The sequence below is a fragment of the Neodiprion virginianus genome, chromosome 1 (genome assembly GCF_021901495.1).
Source record: "Neodiprion virginianus isolate iyNeoVirg1 chromosome 1, iyNeoVirg1.1, whole genome shotgun sequence".
NCBI lineage: Eukaryota > Metazoa > Arthropoda > Insecta > Hymenoptera > Diprionidae > Neodiprion > Neodiprion virginianus.
Window position 1 is genome coordinate 31,381,345 of NC_060877.1, and position 14,826 is coordinate 31,396,170.

General features: G+C 43.7%; 1 protein-coding gene across 6 annotated transcripts in view; it reads left to right on the forward strand.

Moving 5' to 3' along the window:
- LOC124308898 (zinc finger protein 608-like) overlaps positions 1–14,826 on the forward strand; it is a 96,064-nt gene that overhangs the window by 38,670 nt on the left and 42,568 nt on the right. For 5 of the 6 annotated variants that reach the window (XM_046772102.1, XM_046772063.1, XM_046772093.1 and 2 more), the window contains exon 2: positions 5,156–7,601. In XM_046772102.1, coding sequence (XP_046628058.1) covers positions 5,817–7,601 — 1,785 coding nt within the window. In that variant the 5' untranslated portion in view covers positions 5,156–5,816. Of the gene's footprint in view, positions 1–4,044; positions 4,290–5,155; positions 7,602–14,826 lie in introns of those variants that run through there. The other variant, XM_046772078.1, reaches the window with a different exon arrangement.

The following is a 14,826-nucleotide window of genomic DNA, read 5'->3' on the forward strand; positions in this document are numbered from 1 at the left end:
CACACAGTCGAGCCTTTCCTCGTATGAAACCTGCAGAGCAGTTGCGCTTGTTTTTCTAATAAATATATACGGAAAGTAGAAAGATTACAGAGAGGGCTCTCTCTCCTTATTATACCATGTGTACGGAAGGCTCACGCATTTACTCCGCCTTCTTGGTTCGACGAGTCGGGGAAACAGCTCGTGCACATTTATAACCGCGCACTTACCTTCACCGTGTGTGAGTACGAAACGTTGCTCATCCATCCGTCCATCCGTTCATCCATTGAGCAGTACTCGTGTAACCTAGGCCTGCATTTAGGAGAGACAGATGTTGCTTCACCCCCGAGTGGGTGGGGTGGGTTACGGGGATCATCTCCCAACCCTCGTCTTGTCTATGGATCAGGCGGTTTACGCTCCACCCATCATCCGCTCTGCATATTCGCCTCTGTGCCCGTGCACGAGGGTGTAGGATGGATGCGAGGAAGAGGAGGTACATATTTATACGTAATAGGGTTGATATACCCGACAATGAAACAGCCATGGGCAGGCATACACGTGTCGGTATAATTTACCGGAGCGTTGCAACGGCACAGTCTCTGCCTTGCTGCTGGGGCTATTAGCGACTATCGCTTACCTTTGGTACACTCGCTCACTCACTCACTCACTCACTCACTCACTCACTCATCGACGATACCGAGCATTGTTTAGGAGGCAACCTACGGAGGTAGCTTATTGTACCACCTATAGCCTATAGCAGCTCGCTACCTCTAGATGGCTAGAAAGGGAATCGCCGGCTTTCACAATTCCACCTCATAGCCGTGAGATCGCTCAATTATTCAACAACCGTGTACCGTCGCAAACTGCGACTGGGGATTCTTGATTCTTCCTCGTCTCACCCTCCTCGCTTATACACACGTACATGTATTTATATTTGTGTTGCATTTTTGGATCTTTTTGATGAGTAAAAATAAGCAACGAGTCTTATCCGTTCGGGTGTAAAGAAACTGAGTAATCTGAACGATCGCTTTACTTGATTTAGTATACTTATATATATATACATATAGATTTTTTTTCCAGGGAAACGGTTATTAGATATAGTAAAAGATTTGATTAATTCAATCGACGTGTTACATCGATGAATTTTCGATTCTCGGCGCGATATCGACAATCGTTTTGCAGATACGTATTTATAATACAGTTGTGGAAATCGTGTATTTATAATTTTTTTTATTTTTCTTGTATAAAACGCTGTACAATCGTTCTGAAATCAAATTAGCAATCTTACAAGAAATCGGTCGGAAATGGAACTAGGAAACTCGCTAGAAATCGTGTGCAATAAATTATCAAGATAAGTTGATAAGTTATTTGTAGGTTTACAATTAGTATGTCGTATGAAACTAATCAGATAATCGAAATTAGTCTGTGCTGTGAGAATCGTTAGATATGATTTTAAGGTTAACTTGAAATCACGTTATCTGTGTGAAATAATTTGTAACAAATCGTGGAAAAGGAATGGGGGAGGGATACACACTGACACATCCAGGTTTACTCGTATAATACCGTAACGTTTGCGATCGTAACGGTGAAACGAAAGGCATACAGGGGAAAAGGTGGAGGAACAGTGACGTGGAAATCACCCTCCTATTTGTAAAACCTATTTGTCACGTGTACAAGGTACGCGACGACACAGTGTGTATGTATAATTATGTGAATTCAATGGACTTGTCCGACATTCTGACGACATCTGTTCAGACAGCTCGTAGGTGCATTAAATTTAGGCAAGCTGATATTTTGCGCGCGCGCGTGTGTGTGTGTAATTTATACACGTACATTTTAACAACGTGTCGATCGGCTCTGTCGCTTGTTTTTATAGAACTTTATTTACACCTATAATGACGAGCAATAGGTACGGCTGTTTCGGAAAATAACAAAAATTCCATTTTTCTCTCGTATTCAAGCGTCGCGTTAATCGACTGACGGTAAATTTTATGATCTGAGAATTGGAAAATGATTTTTGTGTGGCCGTCGGGAAAATTTTACTCATTTTAGATCAGTCGCAGTGATATCGAATGTGAAAAAACAATAAAACGAGTGATAAAAAGAATACTTGTAAAATTTGAAAGTTTTAATAGCGGTGGGTAAGAGATTGACATAAATACTTGTCGCAGGTATATCTAGTCAACTTTCCGTTCTTCACACCGGAAACCTTGTGTTTATTTTTCGGCATTCCAGTTTTTCCGCAAGCCCCTTTGCCGCTCTGTCATAAAACGAAGAAAGAGCACACAAAGCTTCTCCGTGTCACTCATAAAATACGGAAAAAGCCACAACAGCCTCGAGTCAACAACCTTTGTTTGATTCTCTCCGGTCTCTTCTTTTTTTTCCGTTACCGTTCCGTTTAAAACAATTTTCGGGTGTAGGACAAGTTCATTCGAAAAATGCAAATCGTCTGCATTTCGTCCTTCTACGTCTTCTTCTCCTCTTAACAGTTTTTCATCTTCTTTTCATTCGTCTCCCGTTTTCGTTGAAAAAGGTGTATTATTTTTTGCCCCGACGAGGGGTTGACTGCTGGCATATCTACCCTCTCAGACAGACTTGAGCTACAAAGGCGGGCGGGAAGTTGAGGCGGCTTCCATGTCTCTCGGAAATCCCAGATAAAGTCAAATATTTTTTCCTTCGTCAGATCCTGAGTGGGTCGGTAGGGTTTTTTTTAAGAGGTACTTTACGTTTTTCTGGAAAAACCGACGACATCGGGAGAGAAGAGTAGCATATAAATTCTTATTACAAATGTCTAACTGTTCGTTACTACGTATTTCTGACTCACCCGGTACATGTTCAGAGCGGCATTATCCTCAATTCGCCCACCGACTTCAGTCAGTCAGTCAGTCAGTCAGTCATGTCAGTCGGCATATGGTTCATCGCTGCTACACGGGCAAAGTTTTTTTTATAGAAACAGCCGCCTGCAGGCTTCCAAGCTTAACAGTTTCCATCACGTGCCAGCCAGCTCCAAATAAATACACCATTTTTATTTCGCCTTCTGCGAGGATTGATTTAAATCACTTTCAAACTGTCGCCTGCCCGTTCTCGGCTCTTTATGGGATCCCCTCCTTGTCGCTCGGCTCCTCTTCTGGGACAGGGAGAGGGTAGGAAAGGATCGAACCTCGACGTCCACACCATGGCACACCGACCATTCGTGTGACGGCGAACGAGGATGGTATTAACGTGTTATATTTTGGGGGCTGGGCCCTCCGGGTTACGGACCACCGATTTAATTGCCTTTGCTAATCACTTACGGCGGTCGAAAAAGGAGGAGGAGGAGGAGGGGGCGAGCGATGCCGAACCGAAAACGATTCTAGGTAATAAATTCTCCATCGGACTCTACCGCACGAAGATATGCTTCCATCGTTTTTTCGGCTCTTCTTCTCGATAACTCGCCACCGATCGTTCGGTTGAATTCCCCTAACTTCTTATTCTCCTCCTTCATGCTCCACAAGGTGATTGAAAACGAGAAGAAGTAGCCAGATTTTAATCTTCTATCCGCGAATAGCTTGTCGTCTTTCTTAAAATATTTTTTTTTCAATTAGAATTGACATAGACAGTTATCTTCTCAAAAATTAACGCCGGAAAATCAAGATTTTGATTCCCTTACCGAATTTCGTCCATCGCGTTTTACTCATCGTCTCTTTACCCGACTCTTCGCCGTTGGACTGATTTGCCCCGGTGTCGTTTCCTCGTTTTGTTCCGTTCTACCTGTAAGCTGTGTCGTTTCTTGATCATCGCTGGGGGGTGAAAAAAAGAACGAAAGTTTCTGGCTCTCTGCCAAAAGCGCCGTGGGTAAAATTAATCGTTCTTTGACACGAATTCCCGCTTCGGTAACAATAAGTGGTAATCACAATTTTTGCACGAGAGTCGGCGGGATGGAAAAGAGGCCACGGGATTGGGGGACGACATCTCAGAGAATTAAAAACTCCGCTTCATTAGCCAACATCCCCGTAATTTTGATCGATTTAACAAGATTCGATTCCGATCATTCCCCCCCCCCCAACGTTCCCTCTCGTTCGCTTTTCGTGCACGAATGCGTGTTTATGTATACGTATAGGCGTTTGTATCGTTCGCTGCATGCGGCTGGACGCCGCGTTCCTATGTCGAAACTCGAGAGAATTAATTAACCGATCCTCCCCAATTAAATCGTTTAATTAAACGTGCGACGTGAAACGTCAAAGCGAACAACGTGCCTTGCTGGTGTTGCTGGTGTAAGGGGGGACACGGGAGAGGGACATACGCGAGGCGTTCGTTTTCACCCGTGAACACATGTACGTACAGTTGATACATGTTACATAGGATATGTATACGTATATGTGCTACATTCGCAAAATTAACGACGCGTACAATACTGCATATGGCATACATCGTGATTTTGTACAATTTATACACCTTGTGTTTATCGCACGGCTTATGTATTTGTTGCATATAATGGAAGCTTATTGCGTAAACGACATACATTGTGGACGTATAATATGTCTACGTACGTAGCATGTAACGAGTCATGCAAATTTACCCAACATCGGCGCACGATATATCACATATTTACATATACGTGCATTGATTAGTATCTGCCTGTCCAATGATTGGAATCTGCGAATTATAATTGACTCATGTGTAACCATATATATGTATAATATCTATGATGTGTGTAATATTTATGTACTTATTTGATTGTACACGTATAATGAAATAGAAAACTATGGAGGAAGAGGAGTGAAAAAAACAAAAACAAATTGATGAATGACAAAATTAAGATATTAAACATCAGCGAAAATATATCCAACAACGAAGATTTTTACATACGTCTGTAAATGATTGTGGACTACGGATGAAAAGAAATAATCAATAAATCACATATTTAAAAAAAAAAAAACCAAAAGAAAACACAATTACCTTTGAACACATATTGAAGTATTCTGGAGGATAAGGATGAGGATGAGGATGAGGATGAGGATGAGGATGAGGATGAGGATGAGGATGAGGATGAGGATATGATGATATGATGATATGATGATGATGATGATGATGATGATAATGATGATGATGATGAGGATTGGGGAGGATGAGGAGGATTAATTCTTCGCAGGAACGTGAGTGGTGTCGGGTGCTAATTTGGGCCGTTTCGTTGTTTCAGATACGGCAGCTGGTGTCGCATGGAGCAGATACAAGACACGAGGCCGGGAGCTGGTCTCTTTTTTGAGAGAATGTATATAAGAAAACAAGCACTCGCAAAAAAGTAAAAATAAAAAATCCGAAAGAGAAATTAGAGAGTGAAACGAAGTATCAGGTAGCATTTGTTTCCCAGAAGATAAAAGATCGTATAACGAACGTGAAAATAAACGAAGAAACGAACGAATGGCGGAAAAAACAAAAAGGAATACAATGACATAATAATACAACAACACACCGGTACGAAGGTAGCGCCGGGAAGGGAGAAAAGAGAGAAGTAGGAAACGGGGAAAGGAAGAAGAAGGGAGAGAGAGAGAGTGAGAGAAAGGCTGAGAAGACAGGGGCAAGAAGGGAGGAGAGAGGCAGCGTTGCGCGGCGACGAGGCTCGAGTCGCGGGCGCCGAAACCGAATCGTAAACTCCAACGGAAGCGGAAGCCGGCGAAGCGATAGAGAGTCGAGGATTAAATCAGAGGAGTGATGTGTCCGATGGACGCCGCGTGTAGGGCGGGCGGAGGTTGCTGCAGGGTCTACACCGCGACTCTGAACGAGACAAAGTTCCGCAGGAGCGAGGTTGCGTGTTCGGTGACCACCAGGCTGGCGGGTACAGGGGCAGCGGTTTCAAGGGCATGGCGACCACGCCAATAGGCGGTCGCCTCCCTAACCCGATTCGCAAAGGCTCGACAGGACCGACGGCCGGATCTTCCACGGACGATAGATCGGCGACCCTCCGTAGGAGCAGCAGGGACCTGCAGGCCGGCCGTGAAAGAGGCGGTGGCGGAGGCGTCGAACGCAGGCATCAACCGGCGCGGGGCACAGTGGCCGCGATTCTCGAGCAAGGGGACGAGCACGAGGACGAAGACGACGAGGACGACGACGACGCCGGCGAGGAGGAGGAGGAGGAGGAGGAGGATCATCGGGAGGTCGGAGTCGGAGTCGAGGCTCGGCCGGCGAACACGGCAGCAGCGGCGGGAGACGCGGCCGCCGCAAACAGCAACAACTTCGAGTACGACGACAACGAGTGGGACATCGGTATCGGGGATCTGATAATCGACCTGGATGCTGACATCGAGAAAACGAGGGACGAGAAACTGAGCCTGGGGACAGGCATGGCCTCGACGCCTGCCTCGGCCACGACGAACAATCCTGCTAGCAATCAGAACATCGCCAACGGTCCGGGCGGCGCGAACTCTTGCAACAACGTTTTGAACGTAAACTCGGTGAACTCGGTGAACTCGGTGAACTCGTCATCTTCCGCATCGTCGTCTTCCAATTCCTGCGGCAGCAATTCGAGCTCCTGCAACTCGGGAGCGGCCGGAAACTCTTGCGGCAGCGGCAGCGGCGTAAACGGAGGAGGAGGAGGAGGAGGTGGAGGATCCGCCGCGGGTGGCGTACTCCAGCAGATATCGTGCAGCAACGGGAACGGCGTGAACGGTTCGTCGTCTGCATTGAACACGGTGAGCACCGGTATATCGTCGGTAGTGGCGAGTTCCGGTAAGCCCTGCGGGCCGAATGCTGCGGGTCATACCGCCGTCGGCAATACGACCAAAATGGCTGTTGAACACTCGGCCACGGTGGACAAGGGCCTCAAGATGAAAATAAAACGCACGAAACCAGGGACGAAGACGAGCGAAGCTAAGCACGAGATCGTCAAGTCCAACGAATTGAACGGCAACGCGTCCGCTCAGGACGGCGTCGCGCAACTGACCGGTCAGAATTCCCAGGGCGGTAACGCGGGTAACAATAACGGAAACGGGGGGAGCGGAAGCGGGGCGAGTTCGGCGAACGATTCCTCATCTTCGTCCTCGGCGTCGAACTCATCGTCGGGATCCACGGGTTCGAACAAGTCCAAGTCGTCTCACCTTTCCGCATCCGTCGCTACGCCCTCGAACACGTCGACGGCGTCGAAGCGGGGATCGAGCGGACACAGACGCGACAAGGCTCGCGACAAACACGAGAAACCCCAGGGATCCTCTTCGTCGTCTTCTTCTTCGTCTTCTTCTTCTTCTTCGTCGTCCCACGGGGGCGCGAATCAGCAGTCGAAGCCCGAGATGAACGGAAACGCGCGATCCGGTAACCAGAGTCAGGCGTCGGCGAGTTCTCAGGGCCCGACGCCCGCCGCCGCGGCGCCCCAGCAGCCCCCGCAGTCCTCGCAAACTGGCAACTCGAGGACCGGATTCCCCGTTAATTCCCAGGGTCCCAGCCCCCCGGCCATCAGCGCCGCCGCCCCCTGCCCTCCCCCGAGTCCGGCCAGCGCCACGGCCGCCGGATCCGCGGCTAAACCCGAACAGACCAAAGTCGCCGCGGTCCCGGGAACCGCGGTCGCCGTGCCCCCCGAGGACTCTTCCGACACGGCGACGAGTCCACCCCCGGCGAAGAAATTCAAGACCTCCAATTCCACTCCGGAACCAAAGGTAACATTATACAAACAATAAATCCCCGCTATATCATGATCCGGGATTCACGTTTACCTTTTTATCCCTTCGTTCAAGCTTTCGGGTTGTTGTTGTTGTTGTTTTTCTTTGAACTTTCGTTTTTTCCTCTTCTTCTTCTTCTTCTTCTTCTTCTTCTTCTTCTGCTTGTAGTATCTTTGACTACTCTTACTTTTCTTGTCAATTTACAACTTTGCTCTTGTATCCTGTATGTAAGGTTATATATTTCGATATCTTTTGTCCGTATTAGCTTAAATCGTCAATCGGTCCGATTGTCCTGATCAAAAGTTGGGAAAATAGGAGAAAACGTTCGGAAGAAAAGAAAGTAAATAAAAAGCAAACAATGTTATTTGCAACCAATAATAGCGAACAAAAATGATACAACATCGTCCCTGCGGGTATGTATGTATGTAACGGAAATGAATCCGTGCAAATTCGAATAACGAACGCTACCGTATCGACAATTTGAGAAAAGGTTTTATCATTGGAACGCTGGAAAATATTAATTAAACTCGTCGACGAGAGAAATGAGCACAGGAACATTAGAATCTGATGAAAATGATTAAAGTTTAAATTAAATTAGATATGTGAAAAACTATATCTTGTCGAATTGTTGATATTTTAGCTTGTGTTATTCAATTTTTGATCAAATACGTTACCTAGGTATGTTGTTTCATTCCTGTTCACTACCAATGGCGCCCCGATGACATTCCTGGAGAATTTTTAAACGGTTCCTTCTTTCTTTTTTCTCAACCTTCGTTTCAGACGGACTCTGACCACTTCATTCTTAAATATATATAATTATATATATATATATACACCTATCCTCTGGGTTGAACAGAAAATTTCGGAAGGATGCGAACTGAGCATCAAAGAACTTATCGTTTATAGTTTTGTTTTTCATCTACTCGAATGACCAGATTTCACGGCGTGATGCCATTTTTCGAGAACTTTATCAAGCGAACAGTTTTTTTCTTCACTTATATATGTATATGTATATCTACGTAACGAGCCGTTATAACAGAATTCTTGGCAATCGTTGAAACGGTGATTCAACGAAATTTCAAGATCACTCAAGGGGGATATAAGTTTCAGATTCTCCACAAATATGCTTACGTACGAGAAACGAAAAGGAGAAAATTATCTTTATTTATAGGTAAATTGAATTTTCAAGTATTCCCAACTTATGATAATATTTAGATAAACTCCGATAACCGCTCTCGTTGATATTCGGGTATCAGATCCTTGAGACGTGCGAGGCTTTGGTTACAGACGAAGGAAAAAAATCGTCTTCACATATCTATTCTATATTTACATATAAAATTTACTCCGCTCAAGTACCAGCGTACGTATATAATAATATAACGTACAGTATATCTATGGCCAGATGCTTTGTATACACGATTCCTCGTGTAATAGATCGGGAAAAAACGGTGAATGCGCGCTCGGTACAACAGGTCTCTGGCAAATTTTATCGTATACCTGTGTACATGGCATGTAGGTAAGGCATGGTTATACCACTTGACGGGAAATTTTTTCGCGCGATTATGTCAACGACGCGAAGTCAATCTTGTCTGGATTTATTCAGCTATAGCTTCGATCGATAATTGCATTGCCGGACGAGATTCGAGTCCTTTACTCGCGTTCTCTTTACATAGGCGGATACGTACACTTTACACACATGTATTGTAATTTGAACAGCCGGACAAAAGATCTTCGACCTGAGAGAGAGAGAGTTATTCGTGCAGGGACGAGAAATGGATTGAGTCGGCGTGCCGCGACATTCCCTCTGTATCCTAGGGGAGAGAAGCGTTGGCGGTGCGGAGGGTCGGCATTAAAAATAGGAAGAGACCGAACGAGAGAGAGAGAGAGAGAGAGAAGAAGTGAAAGGGCGAGGGAGAGGGAGAAGATGAAGGAAGGGAGAAACCGTGAGAGAGGCCAATTTTTGCACTTCTTACTGGTTTTTCTTCATTCCCTTTTTGTTTTCTCCCAACCCGCGGGGTTCGTCGTCTTTTTTGCGGATTTTTATTTCCATCCGATAAAAAGTTAGGTATACCGGAGTCTGTAAATCAGTTGACCGATCGTTAGACCCACACGTTGCGAAATTCTATTTTTATAAACTGCCTCCGAGACTCTTTCTTTCTCTCGCAAAACATCCGATGCGATTCGTTACGCTATAAACCATTTTTCTAGACATTCAACTTATGTAAATTCACACTTGCATTCGTGATTGAATTATTATCGTACTGTCGCATCGGCATGAAATTTTCAAACTTTGGCGAAAAATTACGGGTTAAACATTTGGTCACGTATGAACGGGGTTGGGAAAAAATTCCATCGTCACATTCTGAACGTATGACAAGCGGCTAAAGAGTAAAAAAAAAAAATGATTAAAAAAGTAATACAGTAATAATCGAATTCCTCTCCGTATGATTACCAAAATGTTATTAAAGCTTTTTGTTTGACCGAATATTTCGTTTGATCACACATCGCACACTCGTCCGCCTGAGTATTTTTATAATACGTTATAAATATTCTTTTCTCAGTATACGTATCTCATGTGATAAATACCCTGAAATTTCGCCAGCTTTTTTTTTTTATATCTTCTCTGTCTCACATTTTTTTTAATCACTGTTTGGTGGATATTATTGATTATTCTTGAAACGTTTGTCGTATCAAAGAGAATACTAATTGACACTTCATCAAATATTCAATCAGTGTTTCTTACTGATAATATATGCATAAAAAGAATATTTTACATAATTGACTTGTCTGCCGAGTGATCAGCGGCTCCCAGAAGAATCTTGTTATCATCAACGTTTTGAAGCACTTGGCTTCTTCAGTAGCGGAGGGTATTTAATTTTCATTCGACGATTAGTTTGTACGCTAAATTATACAGTCAATACATTACCAGAGAAAAAAATGCCGCCAAATAATATGTACGCTTCTGATTTTATTTCGTTCTTTTCGTTTTATACGTATATACAGTATACGATGTGTATATTGCTTAATGACATCGCAATCTTAAGAATTTTTATAAAGTAAAAAACAGCGTTAACTGCACAGTGTAAAAGAATGTCGCTATTTTCGCCAAAGTATATGATCTGTTGAAACAAACATGTTTATCGGTTTCCATATAAATTATTCGCACCGTGAATCTCGGGGTATGTTTAACTGTTTTTCAAACTTTGAAATTCTCGGAGTTTCAACTTACTCCTTTGTATCGAAACGTTGATATCCTCGGTTGATGGGTCATTCGAAAAGGAAAAAATAAGAAGATGGATAAAGATGCGCAACGGCCTGGTGCAAAGTGTAAACTGTAAAGCTGCCGCATCTTTACACACACACACACATACACGCACACAAACCTTGATCCATGCACAATAAAAATTCCAACTTGTCGTTACCGCTTGAGGATATATCGTCGATACGTATATTTTTGTCGGTGTATAATATCTGAAATTTTTATCTAACTTTGAAAAGTGCCGGTGGCGGAGGCAGGATTTCGAAATATTAAAAAAGTCTCGCTCATTAACGCGTTACGCCGGTCGTTTATTAGTTAATGATCCTTCCGTGACCCGCGCGTTAAAACTGTAAAACTCCTGTAATCTGGCGGTATCCAGTGCGACTCGGTCGAAACAGACGACGGGAATTGTAAAGGCGGTATAACTGCCGCAATTGTAAGATTACGTTTCACCTTCGTCCCGGCGTAATTAACGAGACAAGATCTTGAGCAGCAAGCGAACTGTATTCGCGAAGCTTTTTAGAACTACGGATATACGCCCGCTTCGGATGGTCGAGAATATTACCGTGTAGAGTACGTGTCGCGTCGACGTTGAATCTTTTCAAAATAACAACAACAACAACAACAAGAACAACAACAACAACAACAACAACAATAATAATTTTCACCGTAATTCGTTCTAACATGTCAATCGGAGCACACGTTACTGTCCGAAAAAAAATTGCATTCAGGCGTGTACGTACTAAGTTTTGTTGATTCATCGATGCATCGGATAACAGTTCTACGTCGGTGCAATTCTGTGTTTGCAGTAGCGTCGTTTGAAAACCTTTGAACTCTCCGTATCTGGAGCTAAACTCCGTACATCGAGCTCTCGCAATCAGCCTCACAACGGCGGCAGCGCCGCAACTTCGACTCGTGAACGAGCACCAGATTTTATTGCGACAATGATACGCGATTCGCGACTCTTCGTGCTTCGCGATTCTCTTCCAACTTTTCGCCCTGGGTTCGTGTTGTTAGGTATATTGTACATTTACCGCACCGAGAGTGATCCGAATTTATGGAAAATTGCCCCATGCCGACCCTCGAGTATAAAAGTTCAGAATGTACATCGACCTCGGAGCGGAAAAGTCGCGTGTTATTTATAACCGAGTTACACGCGCGCTATTGTGCCAATTTTCATCCCAGTTTCGTGGTTCCCTCTTCTTTTCGTTTTTATTTTTTGAATGTAATTGTTTTCTTCATTCGTGCACTACACGTAACACGTAACTCAAAATATATGAAAAGTATCGTCATTTTTCTATTTCTGACAATACAAATGTGTTATTACGTACACATCGTTGAAACTGACTTTTTCTTTTAATTACTTTTCTCCGTTTTATGCAACGAAGATGCATGTTACGATACTCGACTTTTACAATCTTTCGAAATTCTTTACGCGTAGAACACTTCAACTTTGAACACTAACCAACTCATTTATAATCAGCAATCACGCATAAATATGGATGATATGATTTCCAATCGACGCATACACTGTAATTTTCACGTGACGAAGCGTCAAGTTGATAAACGAATTTTGAATACGTTGTAACAATTACGAGTATATCTTTTTTACGGAGGGGAAAAGTCAACAGATCCGCATTATGCGGCATACGCCTAAAAGTATGAATTATCGAAATTTTCGGATCTAATCTTTATTCGTTTTAAAAATTTTATCACACGGTTGGTGAAAATTTTTGTTTTATTAAATTCTCTGAAACACCCCCCGCCCCTTTCCTTACCCCGTATAACGATTTTTCCCCCTCGGCTCGGGTAAAGCAACCCCCGGAATGGGTGGCGGTATGGTCGTTGGTGGAAGTCGAGCCGTTCGTTGAGGGGGGTTGAAACGGGGACTCGGAGAGAAGCGCGGGGGATGAAATCAATACTCTGTGGTCTCCGCCCTCGGAGGCACACGAACGAGCCGACACTCGCTGCTCTTCTCTCACCCTCTTGCCCTCTTTCTCTTCCCTCATTCTCTCCCTTATCCGCGGGTCGTTTGGACGACGTGGGAGGAGGAGGACAAGGAAGAGGTGGAAGAGGAGGAGAGGACCACCGCCTATCCTCGACTTCCTGCTCTGCACCCTACCGGGATCCCTTCGTCCCGGGGTTTATACTTTCCTGCCCGAGCCGCGTATATATACGTAGTACATACATATATATGTATATGTATATCTATAAGCGGTAGAAATAAGAATAAGAATAAGAAGGTAGTGGAAAGGGGAAGGGGGAGGGGGAGGGGGAGGGAAGGGGGGAGTGAATCTCGCGAACACACACTTTCCAAGGGGATGATGATGGCCCGGCGTTGTTCTTGGACGGGAGGAACTTTCCGTCTTCGCTTTTCTACCTCCGCCTCCTTTCTCGACTTTATCCCGGATTTATCTTGTTTTCCTTTTTCTCTTCATTCTCCTTTTCTCCCGTTTCGGGTATCTGTCACGTTAACTGGATAACTGTTTTTCAACACGCGTATTTATACTGGAATTAGAGCGTTACGCGGTGCCTCTTCAAGATTAACGCTACAGGGTAGATATTACGTATTACTGTTTTATTTTTTTCAATCCCTTTGTTATTTACTTTTTACTTACTCGCATTTTATTTATTTATTTTTTTTTGTTATTGCGGGATTTTTACCATTCATATCTTACGCTTTTCATTCGAACCACCTTCTTCCGATCTCTGATACGAATCACCGATATTATATGTATATACCTATATATCTGTTCCGTACTATGTAATCATACTTTACGCCGTTATGTAATAACTACGTTTATGTATACACACGCGGCTACCACGCAATTTGATATTCTTACATATACAATTTTGACTCGTAACCCTGTGTTTCAAGATTATTTCGAGAGAAAAAAACGTCGCTCATTGTAATATTGTATACATTTATCGTGAAAATTATAGGGCGGAATTTGCAACGCTTCGGATTTAGCGTCCAGTCTTAACTCACGGTCGGTTGTTTGTTTTCGGTGTTTATATACACCGTTTTCTTCGGGTTTTTTTTTTTTTTTTCTTTCATTTATTCTTTGTATAATATTGCGTACAATATATACGTAGGTATATAACCTAACGCAAATAATCTTGGCGATGATCCGAACACTGAATAGAGATTAGCCGAAGGATTTTCGCGAGGGATGAAATGTAAAGTGGGTTGTTTCAATGGCGCTGGAGGGGGAGCGAGGAAAAGAATTATATCTAGATATACATGGCTGTGTAAGCGCGGTATGATAAAACTGCAGGAAAGGTAGAAAGGTGGAAAGAAAAGACTGGGATAATGGGTGAAGTTTAAAGGGAGGAAGACTTACGACGAGGGACGGGGGGATGCCGCCATCTGCCAATTATTGTAATTAAACGTCTGTGGTAATTAAAACAATGTTTTATTTTAGTCGGTCTTTTTTCAACAGTCGTTTCCTCTCCCGCTCAAACATCCCGTCTCTTGACTTGTATTCTTTTTTCTTGTTACACGTACATTATATGTATACAAGTAGATTGTTATAACGAGGAATTCTCCTTCGTTTCTCTGTGTTCTTTTGTATGAAAAATGTATGAGTCGCGCTGTAAGAGAGGAAGGAGATGAAAAAATAGAATATCATTTCTTTTAGCCCATCTCGCAATATTTTATACACGTAACGACGAAACGGTCCAACGATCCGCGTCCCAGCAATTATTAAAGGCAATTGTACGAGTCCTTCTTTTTTACGTTTTTTTCCACCTCCCAATTCACTTACTCCTGCTTCTCATTATTCTTCATCTCATTTCTCTCGTCACCATTACCGTGAATTGAAACTTTTTACGCGCCTCGGAATTTTCCCCATTTCTTAGCTTCGCCACCCAATTTTCCCGCACGTTTCTTCGAACAATGCACAACGTATACATCGGTACCTTAGACCAAAGAATTCAACTCAATTCAACGAGTTTTCCTGA